The sequence below is a fragment of the Caretta caretta genome, chromosome 2 (assembly GCF_965140235.1).
Source record: "Caretta caretta isolate rCarCar2 chromosome 2, rCarCar1.hap1, whole genome shotgun sequence".
Lineage (NCBI taxonomy): Eukaryota > Metazoa > Chordata > Testudines > Cheloniidae > Caretta > Caretta caretta.
Window position 1 is genome coordinate 249,336,121 of NC_134207.1, and position 23,610 is coordinate 249,359,730.

General features: G+C 41.2%; 1 protein-coding gene across 4 annotated transcripts in view; it reads left to right on the forward strand.

Annotated features, from left to right (window-relative positions):
- Nucleotides 1-23,610, forward strand: part of NCAPG2 (non-SMC condensin II complex subunit G2) — a 119,031-nt gene that overhangs the window by 28,686 nt on the left and 66,735 nt on the right. For all 4 annotated transcript variants that reach the window (XM_048837631.2, XM_075125988.1, XM_048837633.2 and 1 more), the window contains 3 exons: nt 1,035-1,104; nt 5,739-5,825; nt 8,559-8,654. In XM_048837631.2, coding sequence (XP_048693588.2) covers nt 1,035-1,104; nt 5,739-5,825; nt 8,559-8,654 — 253 coding nt within the window. The remainder of the gene's footprint in view (nt 1-1,034; nt 1,105-5,738; nt 5,826-8,558; nt 8,655-23,610) is intronic.

Consider the following 23,610-nt stretch of genomic DNA (forward strand, 5'->3'; position numbering starts at 1 on the left):
TGCAGTAGGGAATTTTTAGTGCAGTATAGTAGGTCCACACAGTCGGTTTAGTACATTGCAGGCTAGCATGCTGTACCTTCACACCCCATCTTGTCATGCACTAACTAGCTGTGAAAACAAACCTCTGTTTTTGTATATTTATATGTTGCCCAATAAAATGGGGCACCAGTCCTGATTGGATTACTACAATTAAATATATTGCAGAATATCAAAAACTAGCACAGGTCCTCTGGATAGGGACAAAACTGTATTTGCCTAATTGGAAGAATTCATCTGGTTTGGTGATAAATTACTAATTACGTCGCATTGTACTCTTTTATATGGTACCAGTTTAAAGAGATTGTGAGAGATTAATTGCCAAATAGTTCAGTAAAGATACTGAGGTATTCTTTTTAAGTTAAAATAATCTGCATAATGCTTCTGTTTTAGAACTGTTCTTCTCAGATTTGCTTTTTAAATAATTTAAAGCAGTCGAGATTCAGTGCAAGTATTTTATTCTATATAAATACATCAGTTCTCTCACTTCTGAAATGTGCAAATGCTATTGTGCTTAGTTCTTTTGATTGTAGTTCTTATTTCATTAATATAAGGTTACAGCATGTATGCTGCCAAAGCAGACTGCACAATACTTTGCGACATCACTGTATTACATATTTTGGAATGTAAACATTAAAAACTGCATTGCTTTGGAAACATACCCTTAATTTTTTTTAAAGATGAGGTAATATATAATACCTGCAATAATATTCAGTGGGTGCTTTGGTTTTCTCTTTAAAATACATAAAATGTTAATGGAGGGTTTCTTTGAAATCTGTAACTGAGTAAACTTTATATTCTTCTGTTGGTGTATTAATTACTAAAATAGATTTCAAGTTTTTGCTGGTATTAAAAACAGTGCTGAAAGAGACTGTGTAATACCCTCAATACCCCTTGCCACTCAACACCAACAAACATATTAACTTTTTTTGTACAATATTTATTGTAAAGATGGTATAGAAGTTTAATATTTCTTTTCTCTTAATTCGTTAACACAGATCTCTGATGGCATATGTTGCAGAAATTTATTTCAGGGCTTGGAAGAAGGCTTCAGGAGAGATCTTAGAGGTACATACTCTGTTTTGAATTTGCTATTAAGATTAGTTAATCTAAAGAGTCTTTGAAATTGAACCAGTTAAAAGGTTCAGAATTTATTTTTTTTTCTTTTGACAATTGTATAGCTCCATACGCACCTTTATACAACATTTCTCCCTTAGTTTTGGCCAGTAGATCTGATGCCTTATTTGGGAGAGCAATCAGTTTTCGACAAATATTCTCTGACCCATCTCCTGAGCACAACTGCTGCTTAATCTCCTGTCTTTAGAAGTAATACTGGAAGGAGAAAGGATGATTAATTCAGCCACTGTAGTTCTTTGATCTAATTGCCCATTTAGATTCAAACAGCATGTCTATCTTCTCTACTTTTTTTCAATCTTTTGTGCAATATTCCAAATTTAGTGGAAGAAACTGAGTTATAGCTTTGAGTAGTGGCTGAGTATGCCCATTTGCCCTGAAGGATAGTGCTTGCTAGCAGCTTTTGAGTTTACATGCCTAGGGCATGTTTCTTATGTGTTCGTTCGTTTATTCTTTCTCTCTCTCTCTCTTTTCCCCCCTTCTTTTAAGACACTGTGGTAAGAACTAGATTTAAGATACTTTAGTATTATAGCTTTTCTGAAATAAAGCTTAACCTTTAGCTGTAGATATTTCTGACAAGTTTTGGAGTTTTTCTGTTTTCGATAAGTAAATATAATTTAGGTAACAGATGTAGGCAGCTAGCATTTTAAAATTTAACGTGATTTCGATATGAAGTTTGTGAAAGAAGGAAATAACTTAAGGTTGCATGGGTAACCTCAATTTCAGCATTTCCTAACTTTTGCGTCCTTGACTTTATAATCTTAGCATTCACTTTATTGTAGTTTCACGTTTTTTTTTAAAAAAAGCAAATTTCATCAATTTGAACCGTATTGCCATTCACTTAGTTCTTAAACAAGGTTAGAATCTTCAGATACACAGCGTAAATCTCTGCCACTTGAGCTAACATAATAACTGATCACAGTTGTAGGTTGTCATCCTCTATTTAGACTAGCCACTAGAAGGGAGGTAAGGCACAGTGGGTTTAACATCTACTTGCTGACATCCATAGAATGTTGAGACTCAGAAATCTTGTTTCAATTCCAGGTTCTGAGGGAAGATGTACTCTAGACCCTTCTTCCTCTGTTCTCTCCAGACTTTCCTTGACCTCTTGTCCTGGTTTTAGTCTCTCCTTCAGTCTTCCCCCACGCCTTGCCATTAACGCAGGCTCAGTTCCTCTCCTTCTTTCTCATTACCTGGGCACTAACAGCGGGATCATTAGACATACATGAGTCTCTATGCTCTGTTTCTATGCTCAGCACCATGGCAGCCTTTGACAGCTGAAAGGAACAACTGGAAGGAAAGTTAACCCCTGCAGTCCTGAACTTGAGCATGCTTAGTGTAGGCAGTCATCAGAGAACTGATGAACTGAGAAATTCAGAGGCCTGTAATTTTGGCCAAATTTGGACAGATTTTTAAGGGGACAGCAAACAGCACATCCTTGATACCCAACCACTGTCCTAGCAAAATTTCAAGTCCCTGCTCTACAGCATGGAGGCATTTTATATCCCTAACCTTGTTCTGAGAAATGGATGAACAATTTTTGATGAAACATTAAAAAAAATCAGTCCAAGAGAGGCACCCAGCATGGAAAAATTTAGCTCAAAATAGTTAGCTATAAGTAGGGCACTTCGTTTTTGTTTTTTATTTTATGTATTTTTTCCTGGGAATTTATCAGTGTTTATGACCACAACCACAAAATCGGTGAAAATTGGTGGAAAAAACTATTAAAAATTTTTCTGGCTCAATATCATGGTTTATTTTGGTGGACGGAAGGACAGGGAAAGAAGTATTCTCAGTAGATCAGCAGTTCTCAAAATGTGGGTCGGGATTGCAAAGTAGGTCGCAACCCCATTTTAATGGGGTCGCCAGGGCTGGGTTAGACTCGCTGGGGCACAGGGCTGAAGCCCAAGCCCCACCGCCTGGGACCAAAGCCAAAGCCGGAGGGCTTCAGCCCTGGGCGGTGGGACTCAAGTTACAGACCCCCTGCCTGGGGCTGAAACCCTTGAGCTTCAGCTTTGGCCCTCTTGCCCGGTGCAGTGGGGCTCGGGCTTCGGTCCCCCCTCCTGGGGTTGTGTAGTAATTTTTGTTGTCAGAAGTGGGTCGTGGTACAATGAAATTTGAGAACCCGTGCAGTGGATTAGTGCTTTGATGAATGGAATTTAATGTAGTTTGCTGAAGAACTAAAACAGAACTCAAAACAATGCCACCTCTGAGTTTAAGAAAACAATATATCTCTAATCCCCAAATAAAACTTTTCATTTGAATAAATAGTTTATTGTTGTAGACTTAGAACTATTAGCCTATCAATATTTACAGTTAATACTTGAGCCACACATTTGCAGCGCACACATTCAATTTAATCCTTTTCTCTTGTTTTTTGTTTAAACTTTTGAATACTTTCTTGTCTTCTGAAACACATTCTGATACAGATTTTCGTTTTCTTCCCATTTTAGTGTGTCATATCTTTAAACCGTTATCTGTAGGGCTGTGGATTAATTGCAGTTAACTCATGCAATTAACTAAAAAAAATTAATCATGATTAATCACACTGTTAAACAAAAGAAGACCAAATGAAATTTTATAAAATATTTTTGGATGTTTTTCTACATTTTCAAATATGTCTATTTCAATTACAACACAGAATACAAAGCGCACAGTGCTCACTTTATATTATTTTTATTACAGATATTTGTACTGTAAAAATGATAAAAGGAATATTTTTCAATTCACCTCATACAAGTACTGCAGTGCAATCTCTTTATCAATGAAAGTGCAACTTTCAAATGTGGTGTTTTTTTTGTTGCATAACTGCACTCAAAAAAACAACAGTATAAAACTTTAGAGCCTACAAGACCACTCAGTCCTACTTCTTGTTCAGCCAATCGCTAAGAAAAACAAGTTTGTTTACATTTACGGGAGATAATGCTACCCGCTTCTTACTTACAATGTCACCTGAAAGTGAGAACAGGCGTTCGCATGGCACTGTTGTAGCTGGCATCATAAAATATTTACGTGGCAGCTGTGCTAAAGATTCATATGCCTCTTTATGCTTTGGCCATTGTTCCAGAGGACATGCTTCCATGCTGATGACTCTTGAAATGCATTAATTAAATTTGTGATTGAACTTCTTGGGAATTGTATGTCCCCTGTTCTGCTTTAACTGCATTCTGCCATATATTTCATGTTATAGCAGTCTTGGATGATGACCCTGCACATGTTTGTTTTTAATAACATTTTCACTGGAAATTTTGACAAAATGCAAAGAAGATACCAATGTGAAATTTCTAAAGATAGCTACAGCACTCACCCCAAGATTTAAGAATCTGAAGTGCCTTCCAAAATCTGAGAGGGGTGAGTTGTGGAGCATGCTTTCAGAAGTCTTAGAAGAGCAACACTCTGATGCGGAAACTACAGAACCCAAAGCACCAAAAAAGAAAATCAACCTTCTGTTGGTGGCATCAGACTCAGATGATGACAATAAACATGTGTTAGTCCGCACTGCTTTGGATCGTTATCGAGCAGAACCCATCATAAGAATGAACGCATGTCCTCTGGAGTGGTCATTGAAACAAGAAGGGACATTTGAATCTTTAGCGCATCTGTCATGTAAATAACTTGCGACGCCGGCTACAACAGTGCCATTGAAAGGCCTGTTCTCACTTTCAGGTGACATTGTAATTAAGAAGCAGGCAGCATTATTTTCTGCAAAGGTAAACGAATTTGTTTGCGTGATTGGCTGAACAAGAAATCAGGACTGATTTGGATTTGTAGGCTCTAAAGATTTACATTGTTTTATTTTTGAATGCAGGTTTTTTTGTACATAATTCTACATTTGTAAGTTCAACTTTCGTGATAAAAAGATTGCACTATAGTACTTGTATTTTTCAATTCACCTAATACTATTTTTTTTATTTTTACAGTGCAAATATTTGTAATCAAAAATAAATATAAAGTGAGCACTGTATACTTTGTATTCTGTGTTCTATTGAAATCAGTATATTTGAAAATGTAGAAAACATCCAGAATATTTAATAAATGGTATTCTATTATTGTTTAGTAACACAATTAATTTTTTTTAATCGTTTGACAGCCCTAGTTATCTGCTAACAGTTTGAAATGTGTACGTGGTGGGTGTGAGATTCATCAGTATGTTCAGATGCGCATGTACTTCAAAGTTTGCATGTGTGCCTATTTGTTGTGTATCTTCTAGTCTAATACATACCCTTACTTCAACAGGCCGCTTTGCATATACACAGACTAATGTATTATCGTAATACAATATGTTGCATGAGATATATTTATTTTCTTAATAAAACAAGATTTTTTTTAATGTATCTGAATGATACAAAACTAGGGTGAAAATTGGGGGGAAAAATGAATAATACTTTTGTAAAACCCAGGATTTTTTCGGTAAAAATCAGTTTAAACTGAAAACGAAGGGGCTTAGCTATAGGCATCTGAAAACAAAGTATGAAAATGTAAAGTATCAAGCAACCTTAAGTAAATCATACCTGTGCAGCCTATAATCTTGTATGTTAACTATAGTTTGCAATGCATTTTTACTTCAGATTCTTGAGCATAATTGCATTCAGGATTTCATGCATCATGGAATTAATCTTCCTAGGAGTTCTCCAGTGCATCCTAAAGTGAGAGAGGTATGTTGTTGTCAAACACAACATAGAAGTACTAGCACAATGTGTGTTTTAAAGTTCTTTTCACAATCAGATTATTGTAATATGAGAATATTTTGGTTGTCTTAAGTTTGTCTTAATCTATGTTAAGAATAGTGTACTGATTCTGAAAATCTATTCATTAGTTTTTGTTAACTGGGGCACTTTAAATCTTTTAGATACAAATTTAGGGAGGGATAGCTCAGTGGTTTGAGCATTGGCCTGCTAAACCCAGGCTTGTGAGTTCAATCCTTGAGGGGGCCATTTAGGGATATGGGGCAAAAATTGGGGATTGGTCCTGCTTTGAACAGGGGGTTGGACTAGATGACCTCCTGAGGTCCCTTCCGACCCTGATATTCTATGCAGATCAAAAAATAGAAGAAGGGATTTTGCACAACTTAATATAAATTTATGTTCAATTTCATAACATTAAAATAAAATCTGTTCGAAGGGTTTTTGTTTGTACTTATACGCTTCCCTGCACTATTTGCAACCTAAGCATTGTATCTTATGTAAAAACACAGCGAACTTGACTAGAAATTGTCACACTGCTAATTTATTTTAAAATGAGTGAAATGAAAAGGTAGACAATAGAGATGGTGAAAATTAGCTTTTGAAGTTCATTATTCATGGTTGCATTAGTATCATAGGTAAGAATTTTTTTCCGTAATGACTTTAAGCCCATTAGCATCCCCTGTGTTTTAAAATTACATTGTCAGGTGTGCCCATTGCATGTAAACTGTTTTCAGGAAGTCAGCTTTAAAAACAATTAGTTCCCAATTGAATGCAAATATAACTTTTTAAATGCTTCTTTTTCCATTAGTTTAGGAGTACAGTTATGTGCTGTTGGTCCTATGGGAATTTTCTACCCCCTGGTCTTTAGAGACAGTCTATTTTATTATCACAGGTTGTGATGGTATCTGGCAGCCCATGCTCCTTACTTCTTCTGTTCATAGTGGTGGCAGAAGCTGCTTCTCGAAGAGGATTCATGTTTCCCAAATCAGCTCTTGCTTCTCATTCATAACTGAGTTTATCTCATGGGATAGAGTGTCGCAGTCATGAAAACAGCTCCTTCTTTCAGTTAGACAGGGAGACCGTTCCCTGCTTCTAGCAGCTACTAATTGAAGTTCTATTCATGGTAACTTAGTCTAAGAACTCCATTCCTCAGAGAGTTAACTGCTCATGGCCAGTTCATCTGTTTTTTTGGGTGGGGAATCCAGTAGGGTAATGCTTTGGAAACTCCCTGCTGCCAGACTAGCTTTCAGCGCCTTCCTCTAACACCGGATTAGAAGCCTCCTTAGAACCTCAAAGAGATTATAAACCCCAACAGCAACATGGATCCATTTCACTGAGCAGTTCTTAAAGACTTTCAAAACACAAAAAAAGACTCCCAGACACAATTTTAATATTGAGAAAATATAAGTAACTTAAAGGGAGGAAAAAACCTTTATACAACATAGTAGTAGAATTAAAATCAAGACATTAGAAAACCAGGGCATTTTCTAAATTAAGGTTCATTTTGTGGGACAGGAAAGTTCAAAATATGTAAATTAATGTTTAAGGTACTTTTTAACAATAACTTTAGCTGGCTAAACTGCCATACAGGTAACAAATTTAGCCAAAGTGGGAAGGTTAATCGGAGATAGTTACCAAAATGTTGGCTGGTACACAATCTGGCATGTAAATATAGTCAAAATCTAGTTGGTGTATATGGTGACACGTTAAACTTGCTTAGGAGTTAATGACTATAATTGTCAAAGAGGAAAACTTGTTGAAACTTCCTGCCCCGACACATCTTAGCATCTTGACCTTGTATAGTCATATACAGTATGTATCATACAAACCTATACAGACTTCATCACAGATTCCAAGTAATGATCTTCCATAACTGATCGTTTTTTGTTTGCTGAACTTAATTTCCTGGCTTTCTAATATTTGGGTTTTTAAAACATTCTTCTAAGATGTTTTCCTTTCTAGAAATAGAAAATTTTCAACCACAACTCCAACTTTATTTTGGAATGGGTTCCTTCCTTCCTCCCCCCACCCCCCTGTTTTTTTCTTTTAAAGTCCAATTTTCAGACGTGCTCTGCATCTGCAACTTACCTTGAAGTCAGTGGGAGTGTTAGAACATATGAAAATCAGGCCAAAACCTTATTTACTGGAAGTGAATCTTTCAGGTACAAGACAAGTGATGACTGTAGGGTTCTCTGCCTTACTTTGGTTTTTGACATATTGCTTTCAATATTTTAATTTTATATACATTAGAATAATTCAGTTCTTAACTTCTTCACTCTTATACTATTGTATCTTTTAGAACTTTATTTTCAGAATAGGCTTTAATTCTTGAAATATTTTGGTGATGAGTCTGCATTTTCAATCTATTAGGAATCAATGTCTTGATTCTTTGGAGAGGAAGGCATGCAATAATGTAGCAATCGTTATTCAGTGTACAATAAGATTTCAGTGAAAATTTCATAATAAAACTTTGATATCTGGGAAGGAGAGTTTTTTGTTCCCTAAGTGATCTGAACATATTTAAAAATAACACTTTAATTCATAGACTAGCTTGACCTAAAATAATTGTATTTATGCAGACTAAAAAAGTCAATTTTCTTTTGTAAAAGACATAGTGGAATAAAACAAGCTACCTTTCTCAAATGTATTGAACCTAGCATATGAAATGTATTTCATACATTAACATTGGTTTTGCTTTGACAGTTACTGAGTTACTTTCACAAACAAAGTAAAGTTCGTCAGGGAGTTGAAGAAATGCTGCACAGATTGTATCAACCTATCCTTTGGAGAGCATTAAAGGTAATTCTCCTTTACTGGATATCTTCAAATTGCAGTTGGTGTAACATTCACATTGATTTTTTTTTTCTTTAAAATGTTACAATTTGTAATAGTTGTATTGAAACAAAATGTCTATGAAATGGGGTTCCATACAGCTTGGAGCTTAATTATATCCAAAGTGGCTCTAAAGGATGGAGACCTAAAAGGAACGAGGACTCATATAATTGTGTCATATACAGGTTCTTCTACTGTGCTCCTCACTGGCACTTCCACTGCCTTCCACTAGTGCATTAAGCAATGTGACTTAAAACTTTTACATGTTTGTTCTTCCATCCTCTTCCCAGAGGGAGAAGTGTTTGCAGTGGATGTCTTGTTTTGGAATTTTTAAACATATCTATTTTTACAAATATTGCTGTGTTTGTTTCAAAGATTGAGGCAGAAGGGGCTATTGTGATCATCTAGTCTGACCTGCAAAGCATAGGCCATTAGATTTCCCTGAATTAGTTCCTGTTTGAACTAGAGCATCTCTCTTAAGGTATGTCTATACTGCACTCTTCTTATGGGGGCATGTAGAATACCTGCATGGCTAATCCCCCACCTAAGATGGGTATAAAAAGCAATGCCTCCCTATCTACAGTGCTATGGTTAGTAAAGGCACGCTGTTGGAGCCTTCCCCTGCTATAGGGAGAGACTGGCAGTTGGGAAAGGCTCCATCAATGAGAAGGGAGTGGGGAAAGGCTCCACCAGCTCCCCGGTGCTGGAGCCTTCATCCACTGTAGAGCAGTAACTGTGTAAACTATTAAAATTCTATTGATTAAATGTTTAACTGGGGAGCTAACAGTGTGGGGGTGCTGTAGTACCCCCACGTTTTACCCAGGGAGCGGCAGAGGTGTTTAATCATTAAGCTTGATACTTATCAGTTTCAGTTATCAGTTAATTGATTAAACTTTTACATTGTGGATGCAGCCTGCTTTTCACTATGGTGTGTAGCTGCATGTACCTTACACAGTGCTGACAGCGATGTGCAGTGTACAGGTAACTTTATAAAAATATCCAGACCTCATTTTTAAAAATTCCAAGTGATGGAGAATACATCACAACCCTTGATAAATTGCTCCAGCGGTTAATTACCATGACTTAAAAATTGGCACCTTATTTCCAGTCTGAATTTGTCTAGCTTCAGCTTCCAGCCATTGGCTCTTCTTGTACCTTTTGCCTGCTAGATTGAACAGCCCACATTAAAATTTCTGTGGATATTCTAGACAGTGATTTAGTCACCCCTTACTTAATCTTTTCTCTTTAAGATAAAAAGATTGATGTTTAGAATGTTTAGATGATAAAAAGATTGATGTTTAGTCTCTGGATTAAGTTTAGAAGTGTGTGCAACAAGAGTGATGTAGTGGTGGGAGTCTGCTATAGACCACCGGACCAGGGGGATGAGGTAGATGAGGCTTTCTTCCGGCAGCTCACGGAAGCTACTGGATCGCATGCCCTGATTCTCATGGGTGACTTTAATTTTCCTGATATCTGCTGGGAGAGCAATACAGCGGTGCATAGACAATCCAGGAAGTTTTTGGAAAGCGTAGGGGACAATTTCCTGGCGCAAGTGCTAGAGGAGCCAACTAGGGGGGGCGCTTTTCTTGACCTGCTGCTCACAAACCGGGTAGAATTAGTGGGGGAAGCAAAAGTGGATGGGAATCTGGGAGGCAGTGACCATGAGTTGGTTGAGTTCAGGATCCTGACACAGGGAAGAAAGGTAAGCAGCACGATACGGACCCTGGACTTCAGGAAAGCAGACTTCGACTCCCTCAGGGAACGGATGGCCAGGATCCCCTGGGGGACTAACTTGAAGGGGAAAGGAGTCCAGGAGAGCTGGCTGTATTTCAAGGAATCCCTGTTGAGGTTACAGGGACAAACCATCCCGATGAGTCGAAAGAATAGTAAATATGGCAGGCGACCAGCTTGGCTTAATGGTGAAATCTTAGCGGATCTTAAACATAAAAAAGAAGCTTACAAGAAGTGGAAAGTTGGACATATGACCAGGGAAGAGTATAAAAATATTGCTCGGGCATGTAGGAATGTTATCAGGAGGGCCAAATCGCACCTGGAGCTGCAGCTAGCCAGAGATGTCAAGAGTAACAAGAAGGGTTTCTTCAGGTATGTTGGCAACAAGAAGAAAGCCAAGGAATGTGTGGGCCCCTTACTGAATGAGGGAGGCAAACTAGTGACAGAGGATGTGGAAAAAGCTAATGTACTCAATGCTTTTTTTGCCTCTGTTTTCACTAACAAGGTTAGCTCCCAGACTGCTACGCTGGGCATCACAAAATGGGGAAGAGATGGACAGCCCTCTGTGGAGATAGAGGTGGTTAGGGACTATTTAGAAAAGCTGGACGTGCACAAGTCCATGGGGCCGGACGAGTTGCATCCGAGAGTGCTGAAGGAACTGGCGGCTGTGATTGCAGAGCCATTGGCCATTATCTTTGAAAACTCGTGGCGAACCGGGGAAGTCCCGGATGACTGGAAAAAGGCTAATGTAGTGCCAATCTTTAAAAAAGGGAAGAAGGAGGATCCTGGGAACTACAGGCCAGTCAGCCTCACTTCAGTCCCTGGAAAAATCATGGAGCAGGTCCTCAAAGAATCAATCCTGAAGCACTTGCATGAGAGGAAAGTGATCAGGAACAGCCAGCATGGATTCACCAAGGGAAGGTCATGCCTGACTAATCTAATCGCCTTCTATGATGAGATTACTGGTTCTGTGGATGAAGGGAAAGCAGTGGATGTATTGTTTCTTGACTTTAGCAAAGCTTTTGACACGGTCTCCCACAGTATTCTTGTCAGCAAGTTAAGGAAGTATGGGCTGGATGAATGCACTACAAGGTGGGTAGAAAGCTGGCTAGATTGTCGGGCTCAACGGGTAGTTATCAATGGCTCCATGTCTAGTTGGCAGCCGGTATCAAGTGGAGTGCCCCAAGGGTCGGTCCTGGGGCCGGTTTTGTTCAATATCTTCATAAATGATCTGGAGGATGGTGTGGATTGCACTCTCAGCAAATTTGCGGATGATACTAAACTGGGAGGAGTGGTAGATACGCTGGAGGGGAGGGATAGGATACAGAGGGACCTAGACAAATTGGAGGATTGGGCCAAAAGAAATCTGATGAGGTTCAACAAGGATAAGTGCAGGGTCCTGCACTTAGGACGGAAGAACCCAATGCACAGCTACAGACTAGGGACCGAATGGCTAGGCAGCAGTTCTGCGGAAAAGGACCTAGGGGTGACAGTGGACGAGAAGCTGGATATGAGTCAGCAGTGTGCCCTTGTTGCCAAGAAGGCCAATGGCATTTTGGGATGTATAAGTAGGGGCATAGCGAGCAGATCGAGGGACGTGATCGTTCCCCTCTATTCGACATTGGTGAGGCCTCATCTGGAGTACTGTGTCCAGTTTTGGGCCCCACACTTCAAGAAGGATGTGGATAAATTGGAGAGAGTCCAGCGAAGGGCAACAAAAATGATTAGGGGTCTGGAACACATGACTTATGAGGAGAGGCTGAGGGAGCTGGGATTGTTTAGCCTCCAGAAGAGAAGAATGAGGGGGGATTTGATAGCTGCTTTCAACTACCTGAAAGGGGGTTCCAAAGAGGATGGCTCTAGACTGTTCTCAATGGTATCAGATGACAGAACGAGGAGTAATGGTCTCAAGCTGCAGTGGGGGAGGTTTAGATTGGATATTAGGAAAAACTTTTTCACTAAGAGGGTGGTGAAACACTGGAATGCGTTACCTAGGGAGGTGGTAGAATCTCCTTCCTTAGAGGTTTTTAAGGTCAGGCTTGACAAAGCCCTGGCTGGGATGATTTAACTGGGAATTGGTCCTGCTTCGAGCAGGGGGTTGGACTAGATGACCTTCTGGGGTCCCTTCCAACCCTTATATTCTATGATTCTATGTCCTTGCATCTTTCTTTATAAGTGGGCTTGGTAGAATTCAATTTTTATTTTTAGTGATGTCAACAGATGTTTTAAAAGCATGTTTTATTTTTAACCATTTAACTTTTCGCAGTTGCAGGAAATTATGGGGGGGAGGAGTCAGAATAATTATTACTGGCAGTAAACATTGAGATTCAAACATTTAGAGCTTTATAACTATTGAAACACAAATTGTCAACATCGCTCGTCAAAATGTACGAACTAAAATTGCTTAAATCAGAGTTCTCAAGCAGCATTTTTTGTACTTTGCCTATCTGTAAATATTTTTTCATTGGTTTGTGTGTATGGTGAAACTAACACTTAGCAATAAAAACTGAATCCTTTGAAGCTTAACTATTGAGTATGTTTTCAAATAATTTAATCATTCTTGTGGATCTTCTCTGAACTTTCTTCAATCTTTCAAACATTCTCCTTGAATTGTGGACTCCAGAACACGCTATTCCAGTAGCACTTGCACTAATGCCAGCATAGAGGTAATAGAACCTCCTTACTCCTACTTGCTATTCCCCTGTTTATACATCCAAGGATTGCATTAGCCCTTTTAGCCACAATGTCATTCTGTCATGTTCAGCTAATTCTTTGAACAGCATCCCTGTGTGAGTTTCACATCAGGATGTGTGCGCGCCTGTGTACCCTGGATTGGAGAGTTTCATCAACAGTGTCTGTGCCTGTGCTGTAGATGCCCTCGTGCTCCAGGATGAGAGAATATAGGGAGATGCAGACCTGCCACCACTCCAGTTCCTCTTTGAGTGAGTGGTTGCAGATATTTATTCCACTCAGGTGTGCGTGCACACTGAAGCCAGAGAACTTTGCTTAACAGTACCTGCCAGGGCCGTCTGTCCCTCATAGCCCCTCCCATAGCTATTTAAGGGTGTGTCAAGGTTCCTCCCCCACTCTGAACGCTAGGGTACAGATGTGGGGACCTGCATGAAAACCTCCTAAGCTTATCTTTACCAGCTTAGGTCAAAACTTCCCCAAGGTACAAAATATTCCACCCTTTGTCCTTGGATTGGCCGCTACCACCACCAAACAAATACTGGTTACTGAGGAAGAGCTGTTTGGAAACGTCTTTCCCCCCAAATACTTCCCAAAACCTTGCACCCCACTTCCTGGACAAGGTTTGGTAAAAAGCCTCACCAATTTGCCTAGGTGACTACAGACCCAGACCCTTGGATCTTAAGAACAATGAAAAAACATTCAGTTTTCTTACAAGAAGACTTTTAATAGAAATAGGAGTAAATAGAAGTAAAGAAATCTCCTCTGTAAAATCAGGATGGTAGATACCTTACAGGGTAATTAGATTCAAAACATAGAGAATCCCTCTAGGCAAAACCTTAAGTTATAAAAAAGATACACAGACAGAAATAGTTATTCTATTCAGCACAATTCTTTTCTCAGCCATTTAAAGAAATCATAATCTAACACATACCTAGTTAGATTACTTACTAAAAGTTCTAAGACTCCATTCCTGGTCTATCCCCGGCAAAAGCAGCATATAGACAGACAGAGACCCTTTGTTTCTCTCCCTCCTCCCAGCTTTTGAAAGTATCTTGTCTCCTCATTGGTCATTTTGGTCAGGCGCCAGCGAGGTTACCTTTAGCTTCTTAACCCTTTACAGGTGAGAGGAGTTTTCCTCTGGCCAGGAGGGATTTTAAAGGGGTTTACCCTTCCCTTTATATTTATGACAGGGCGGCACTGCCCTGACCCTCCTCACTTCCTTCTCACTGTCTGCAGCTTAAGTCAGAGTGTTCTGTGTGGTATTTACCTCACCCTTTTCTTAACTCAGAGAGTTTTCTTCTCTTCTCTCTCTCTCTCTTTTTTTTTTTTTGTATATAGTTATAGTTAGTATTAGTACCTTAGTGTTCGATTAGTTAGTTTGATAGTTTGTTTTTGCCTGGTGTAATGCCTTCACTGGGTTTCAAGCATTGTCCCTTGTTTGCTGGGATTTTATAGCCCAGTGATAGAGAGATGTTTCCACGAGTGTCAGCAATAACAGTAGCAACAATCCGACAGTATTCCCAGAAGTATTTCCGGCAGTCAGATTATCCAGTTTAGAGAGAGATCTCAAAGGAGAAGGCCTTCCAATTTCAGCCAGCTGGCCCATCCTCCATCAGCTTTGTGTAAGCAGCCAATACATTGACTTGCATCTTTGCTTCATTTGCCCATAATTGGTTGGATACATAGTATACTTCTGAGGGAATTCTGCACACAATATTTTAAGATTGTGCAAATTTTATTTGTCATATAAATGTGGAGGCTCCAGCATGGCATTGGGAAGCACAGACCACTGGCTGCACAGAGGTGGGAGATCACTGTGCAGCTCCCACCCAGGACACGGACTCAGCGGTGAGGCTGCACCCAACCCTGGCACAGTGCAAGGACCAGGCCTACCCCAGAAACATCCCAGGGCCCCGCTCCTCCATGCCAGGTGCACCAGGTATGGGCAGGCAGGATCCAAAAGTGGAGGGGCTTACTGTGGGGGGGATCCAGGTGTGGGTTGAGAGGGTTCTGTGTGGGGCAATCTGGGTGTGGGCAGCTAAGTGGGGGATCCAGGTGTGAGGGGGATCTGGGTTCACAAGGGTTTGTTGGAGGGGTTCTGGGTGCAACGGTGATGGTACTCTACAGGGGGGTCCAGTTAAAAGTGGTGGGGGGTCTGTATGTGGAGGGATAGAGCTCAGCAATGGTGGGGGGTCTGAGTGTGGGGGGCTTAATGGGGGATCCAGATGCTGGGGGAGTCGGGCTCAGTGGGGTTGGGATCCAGGTGTACCTCGTTGGGGCTCGGTGGGGTGGGAGTCCAGGTGCAGGGGGAATGGGGCTCATTGGGGGGAGGGTCTGAATGTATATTGGAGGGTGAGGCTTGGCGGGAAGGTCTAGGTATGAGGGGGTCTGGGTGCATGGGGGTTGGGCAGATGGGGGAGCAGCTCCCTATACAGGGATCCCTCCCCTTGCAGCTGAGGAACGATGGGTGCAGGAAGCAGTGTGGGGGGGGGGGAGTTTGCAGAGCTTCCTGCAGCTGGGGGAGAAACCTGGGGGTGGCCCTGGATGCCATGCAGGGGGAAGAGGAAGTCGCATCCTGTCCAGCCAGAACTAGCAGCTGAGCCCAGTGCAGGGTAGGAGCCACCAGCAGGGTCTTCCCCAGTCCTGCCTCACAGTAACTTAAATCTCTGCTGGCTGCCCCGGGCACCTGAAACATACTGCTGGGGACAGTCGCGTGACCGCTCTTGTGGCTTCCCTTTGCTTCCCCGCCTGCAGGTGACATAAATTCTGTGCATGTGTAGTGGCGCAGAATTCCCCAGGAGTAATAGTACAGTAAAAGCTGTGTTATTCGGCACTTTATCAACTAGAAAGCTCTATTAACCAGTATTTCTGATCTCTCCCAATACAAATCTTCAATCTAGTAACTGGGACTAGTATACTGACCAGGAGGTGACGCAATTGCACATTCTGCACTCTTCTATGGAAAAGAGGTAGGAGACAATAAGCAAGCTGATATCAGGAATGTATTCAAAAAGCAGCTTTCAGGGTTTGTCATAGGGTCATTATAGATTCAGCCCAATCTCCTGCACCTTTTACATCTATAATGAGAATTGATGTTTATAATGATGACACTGAGGCACTGCAAGATCCTGAAGTGCCTTCTGAATCATCAAAGAAAGATCACATTATGTTCAGTATGGTTTTAGTTTTAAGTGTATTTAGTGATCTGGGTGTACTCCATGCACTGCCCAAAACGATATGTAGTGTCATAAGATAACCTACTGTATAGAAAACTTGACCTGTATACACCTAAGTGCTTCAAGAAACCAAGCACTCTGCAGTGCAGTACTACTACTGGATTGGTGAGTACCTGTATACTATTTTATTCTTTATTGATTTTATTATATTCTAATTCTTTAAAAATTGGTATTCCATTGGTAAGTGTAACTCTTAGTTAACCGGTATTTTTGATTAACCAGCACACGCCCTTCCCAACATGCTGGATAACAAAGCTTTTACTGTACTTGGCGAGGTTAAGTGCATTCACCAGAGTATTAAAGTCAAACTCCTTGTGCTGTGTGTGTGGTGATAAAGCACCTTTTTCCAGGGTTGTTTGTGTAGATGTTGTATAATGTAGGTGCTAAGACAATACTTTGTGGGAGGCCATTCTACTGTCATCGCCATCAGCTCCGTTTGCCACAAAAGTTCATGAAGAATCTTTAGTCCTCCAGTATAGTCTGTATTAGCTTCATGAAGTGGTGGTTCTTTGTTAATGTTAGTACCTTGGCAAGGAATCCTCGATGACTGACTATCATAAGTGGCTGAGAGATCAATAAACACTGCTCCTATAATTAATCCCCTTTCATGTCCATCTTCAATATGTTGTCAAATTCAGAAGCTGAACAGGACGGGACCGATCCCAGCAAAAACCAGCCTACGTTTGTTGATAAGAAAGGGTTTGATAATTGGTGTAAGGCAGAGTAACTGTAGTCGTTCAAACAATTTTAAAATATCACACAGGAGTGAGATAGGTTGAAAGCTTTTTGGGTTGGATGGTTAAAAAGGGCCACTGCCTTGGCTTTTTACCAGATTTTCAGGAGTTTGAGCTGGATGAAACTGGTATTGATCATACTCAAGAGCCACTTCTGTGTATGTGGGGAGAAATTTTTTATCTGCCCACTTCAGACGTCATCTTGGCCTGCTGGTTTCCCTGTTTTCAGGCATTGATGTCAGCATCCAATTCCTTCAGGGAGAAAGACACTGTAAGATCTAGATTGTGGGATATATCCAGGGGTGTTTGCTGGAATAATGACTAGTTGGTAGTGGTCTGCTTAACCTTCCCAATGAGTAGCATTCAGTGGGTGATCTGATCAGCTGAGATGTTGAAATGTCCACTCATTTTTTTTATTGTCAGAGCTTATGTATGGTTGACCAAGTTTTTTTGCTGTTATGGGTCATATCCATCTATTTTTATCAAGTTCTGCTAGGATTTTAGGCATTCTTGAGTGACTTTTGACAGCAAATGTTTGCTAGCGACTATTGTCATAGGCAAAGACATGGTCTTAGAATTTTTATATGCCTCCTACAGTATAACTGACTGGGGTGTTAGGCAGGGGTTATATTCCCTCTGACAAGGTAGGTTTCTCCTAGCAGAGCGACACATAACATCAGTAAAGTGGATGTAGTTCTTAAGTATTGGTTCAATAAGTCTGACAGCTATGTCAAGATCTTTGGAGAATGCCGACCAGTTTGCTTTCAAAGTTGAACTGACATCAGAACGGTGTAAAGATAGGAATGGCAGAAGCATGTACCTCAATTCCAAGTGGAGGAGGATGTTATCTCGAAATTGGGTCTAGCACCAATTTTCTACGTGTGAGAGCTAATGAAGTGCTAACAAAGGTGAGGTCAGGTTTATACTCACACTTCTCTGCGTGTGAGTATAAACACAAAGCCCTGGCTGACAAAGCACTGGCTGAGATGATTTAGTTGAGGTTGGTCCTGCTTTGAGCAGGGGATCGGACTAGATGACCTTCTGAGGTCTCTTCCAACCCTAATTTTCTATGTTTCTACCGGCAACTGTTAAAGGAACTATGTAGCTTCAGGTGACGAATCAGGCTTAACTGATGAGCGACTGCCCACGTCACGTCCATCGTCATTGTTCTCTGTCTAGCTTTATTGAGTGGTATGGCTGGTGAAATCACCAGTTATGATTCATATGGTACACTTTGTTGTTGTGTGGGCAGTCTGATGAAATTGAAAAGTATCTTTGATGGCTTGTAAATATATGTTACAGAGATCTCTTTGAGCTCAATGGAGAGAAACATGACGATAGTCTCTTCTGTTTTGTAGGTGAATGAATGAGTTGTTGGCTTTTTCAGTTGTGTGTGGCATCAGTTGCTTATGACTCTTTCACAAGCCAGGGGGCACATGGATAGGATTCATAGGTCTTGGATCAAGACTCTTTTAGGGTGTCCAGAACTTCTTGATGAGTGCATATACTGAACACCAGGAATGCAGGCAGTCTGTATATTGGTGAATGCAGGGAGGGCAAATCCAGGTTGCTCTTCTTTGAGTGATGGTCCCTACTGTATTCCATTGTAGGAATCGGAGAATTTGAGATGCTGGTCGTGGTCTTTTAGGGTTCTGGGGTGAAACCCCTTGCAGATCTTACAGTGCTCCTTCAAATGGCTCTCTGCCAAACTCTTCAAACACGAAGTGTGTGGGTCGCTCCTGGGCATAGACTTGCCACAGTCCTCGCAGGCTTTAAAATCCAGGGACCGAGGCATGTCCTGGTGTTGGGGTGGGGGGCCCAAATTAATATAACTACTAAATAGTTATATTTAGTAACTAGAATATAACTACTAAAACCACTGACTATAAACAACTATATACCAGGACACTGCAAAGATGCGCTTGCTGAGGCAAGATCTAAGGGTGTTCCAGCTAGCCTTACTGGCAGTACTTCTTTCTTTCTTCTCACTGGCAGTAAGAAGGAACTGAGGGGGTGGCAGATCGGCAGGGCCCTATATTGAGCACCATGAAGATGCGACCCCCAAGGGGTGCCCAGGCTGACCCAATGGGTACTGCTAGGGGAAAAATCTTCCGGCTGCTTTGCACGTGGCACACGCACACCTAATTGGAATGGACATGAGCAACACACCTTGAAGAACAACAGTTACGAGAAGCTTAGTAACCATTTTTCTCTGCTGGTCAGACCAATTCAACTACTTCTTTCTTCCACTACCTCTCCTACCTTATGTGATATACAAAATCTGATGAAACAAGACGACGGTCATTCTGATTGCACCCTTCTGGCCCAGACAGTTCTGGATCCCCAATCTCCTGCACATGTCATCCAGTCCACTGATTACCATCCTGAACTTCCCCAATCTTTCTGATCCAATACAATTGCAAGATCAAGCATCCCAATCCATGTCCACTCCACCTCAGAGTGTGCTGTTTGGATGGGCATAAACTATAGAACAGGCATGTTCCTTGGCATTACAAGACATTCTCTCTAAGAGTAGGAAAGATTCCCCTAGAAGCTGTGAAGATTCCCCAAATCCTGGACTACATTCTATCTTTCAAGACATCAGGTTTCGTGCTCAGCACATTCCATCCTCCTGTGGAGGGTTACTGTTTTTACATACCTGCTAACCGCTGGATTTTGAAAGGCTTCTTAAGAACCTTTGCACCCCTGCAAAAGATTGCACCTCAATAGGACCTGAATCTGGTACTCTTGGTATTAACAGTTCCCCCCCACACACACACACTTTGAATGAATGGCATCTTGCTCTCAGTCCCTCTTCTCCATGAAGGCCGCCGCCTTTGTTGCTATCACTTCGGTGAGAAGGGTTTGGGAACTTGGAGCTATAATGGTGGACCTGCCATTCATAGTATTCCATAAGGATAGTTTCCTTACACCTATGCCTGAATTTTTTTCTCAGCGGTTTCATGTTTACCAATCCATTCACAGTTGCAGAAGAACATAGGCTCCATTCCCTTGACATCTGACAAGCTCTGGCCTTTTACCTGAAAAGAACAAAAATAATCAGGAAGTCCCTTAAACTGTTTATTGTAACAACATTGAGAATCAGGGGACAGGCCATCTTCACCCAGAGAATCTCCCAATGGATTTCTGACTACATTAAACTCTATCAGCTGTTGAATCTACCTCCCCACTCTGGCATACAGGCTAGCTCTACTAGAGCTCAAGCAATGACCACGACATCCCTTCAGGATGTGCCTCGCATAGACATATGTAGAGCAACCATGTGGAGCTCTGTCCACATGTTCACAATGCCTTGGTCCAGGACTCGGCAGCGGATGCCTCCAATGTTCCCTCTAATATTTTCCATCCATGTGTGGAATGAATTTTGTTATGTGCACCATATCGAGGTAATGTGCAGATGTGTGCCACCAGTAGAAACAAAAAACCTAGATATATTATATATTTTTAAAAAGTTACCATAGGGATACTTACTCCAACCAGGACAGGTTAGGCATTTTAGAACTCACTACTCGAATTAAATTTAAGCGTGAGAGAAATAAAAAGTATAAAATGCATAGACCTTTCAAAGTGTGTTATTTTAGTTTTTTGACTGAAGTATCAAGAAGTAACAACAATAATAATACAGGTATGTGTTTGGAGGTGAGTGTGAAAGACTGTGTGTGTGTGTGTGTGTGTGTGTGTGTGTGTGAGACAGAGACATGCATTGCCCCTTTAAGTACGCTACCCTTTTAAGTAGATCGGCGCTCACCAGTCTGAAGCCTGCTTGTTCAGACAGAACAGCAGCTGCCAGCAAGCTCCATCTGTCCCACTCCTGAGCCCTGTCGTGTATATTCTCTTCTCCGCCCCTTCCGCTGCTCTGTGGAGATGGGGTGCAGGGGAGGGGGACACCCTGACATTAATGCCCTCTCCCTCCCTCCCTGCTCTGCACCGCAAGCAGGAGGCTCCCAGGAGCTCCAAGGCAGAGAGCAGGAGCAGTGCAGCAGTGGACGGAGGGGCACCTGAAGTGTGCGGTACTTGATAGTCTGCTGGGCGGTCATGCAGCTTAGAGGGAACTTAGGATGCCTTGTTTGACATGGTGGTTCTCCACTTGACCCTTCCATCCTTATCCTCACACCCTGCTCCAATGTAGGTACTGCTTGTCAATCACCCACAATGGAATACAATAGGAACCATTATTCGAAGAAGAGGAGAAGGCTACTTACCTGTAACTGAAGTTTCTTCAAGATGTGTGGTCCCTATCTGTGTGCCACTTCCTGCCCTCAGTCCCCTCTGCTTCAGATCTGTCAGTTTCACGATGGAGAATGAACTTGAGATGTGTTCGGTCTCGCCCACCTTTTGTCACCTTGGATGGAAGCACATGGCTTGGGTGCATGTATAGACCAAAGGACACTGCTTTCAAATTCTCTGACTCTGGGTGCATGGTGCACATGCGTAACCCACAGTGGAATACAGATGGGGACCATGCATTTTGAAGAATCTCCAATTGCAAGTGCCACAAGTACTCCTTTTCAATTACAGGTGAGTTATCTCCTCTTTAGGAAGCCTTCCTGAGTGTGAAAGATCTTTTCAGTGAAGTAGGATGATAGTTCTGATGCAGGCTGTAGTCTCAGGATTGATGAAGAAGCAGTTTACCCGGATAGTTCCTGGGGGTGAGATTTGGAAACTTCAATGGAAGTTGAAAGGGAAGGTTCACTTGTTGTGTAATACAGCTTCAGCATAGGCTTTGAGACATATGTTGTGTTCAGCCTTTGCTTTACATCATTGGCACTTGAGTTTCTGCCCCCTCTCCATCTGGCACAAGATGTCAGGAAACAAAGGAGATCTATGTAGGGAATGGGGAGGAAGGGACCACTTAGGGGCCAGTATGCCCCTCGTTGAGAGTAGCATTCAGTGCTGATTCACCAGATGTTTAACTTCTTTTTGAGCAACATTTCTTATTCTTTTCTGAATTTGGTTTAATATTACCCCTCCTGTACATTATTTTAATCTAACGTTGTTTACTGTGTACCACCTAACTTGGAACCAGTGATAGCTTCATGAACAGTTTTGCCATGATGTAAGTGAAGTGAGTATCACAGAAACAATATAAAAGTGATTTGTTTTGTAAATTACAGAAAAATATGTTCAGGTCTTCCTTAGTTAAGTGAGCATGCAAGGATCATTTTGCTAGCTCATCACTTGACCGGGTCACCCTTTTCTTTGCATTGCTCTGCTGACTCCCCCTTCTCTATCACATCAAACTTAAGCTACTTGTTTTCACTTTGAATGCACTTCATGGCCTGTCCTTATCCTGATTCACTCTCTGCTATCCTCTGTGATTTGCTATCAAGAAGTTGATTTCCACCTCCGATCAGCCTATGATGCCAACCTCAATCTCCCAGTTGTTAAATTTCCAAACAAGCATCTTCGTGCTTTCTCCCATGCTGCTCCTCCTGTAAACATCTGCAAAACTCATTGATTATCCACCTTCAAAGTCCTCCTTAAAACTCCTTTTCCATAATGCCCACAAAAAAGTGACAACAATTCGGTCACTCGTGCTGAGACAACTGCCTATCATGTTCATCAGTATTGTCTCATTTATTTTCTTGTACTCCTCATCTATTGTCTCTCTTATGCTCAAATAGTACCATTCGCTGGGGTAGGAGCAGTTACTTTTTTCTATTTTATACAGCACCTAGCCAAATGATGTCCTGGCCCATGACTAGGGCCTCTAGATACTATAGTTATACAAATAATAATTAATATGCATTTTACACTTCTAAAGGTTGTATAGTTGTGGGGTTTTGGAAAGGGGGGTTATGTTGCACTAATACCAAACAGCAGAACACTTTGAGTGTAATCTTTGTTCAATTTGGAAACAATAATGTTGAGAAATACATGCATTACAAGTGATTTGAAAATACACCAGTACTGAACATATTTCCTTTATGAAATACATCTTAGATTTAGATAAACACGTGGCAATAAATTAGCTGTGCAATTTTTTATATAAAAGCATTACCTTTTCTTTTGTGCATCGTTAATGCTGATGCTATTCCTAATTCTCAGTTCAAATAATTTCATCACTACAACAAATAGCAGGACCCTATCTGAATTTCTAAGGCACTTTTCACTTTAGTAGTTTTTGTAGGAAAACATGCATACTTTTCAGACTGTTTTTCTGACTCCTTCTATGCATTTGGCAACTGTTGCCTTGCAACCTTATTGTAATGTGTGAAGCAATCTACTCTTCTTAAGTCAGGTTTCAGTGGTATTTTTAAAAAAGCATCATCTGCCAGGTGAGTCAGTGGAACAAAAGCCTTCATTTACTTGCAACCCAGTAAAATGCTTTCTTCTTTGAGTGCTTGCTCATGTTGATTCCATTCTAGGTGTGTGTGCGTGCGCCTACATGCACAGTTGTCGGAGACTTTTGCCTTAGCAGTATCCGTAGAGTTGGCTTGCCTAAGAAGTGGCAAAAGGAGAAGAGCCTCCTGGCACCAGAAGGGCAAGGATCTTTGGGCAAAGGACCAA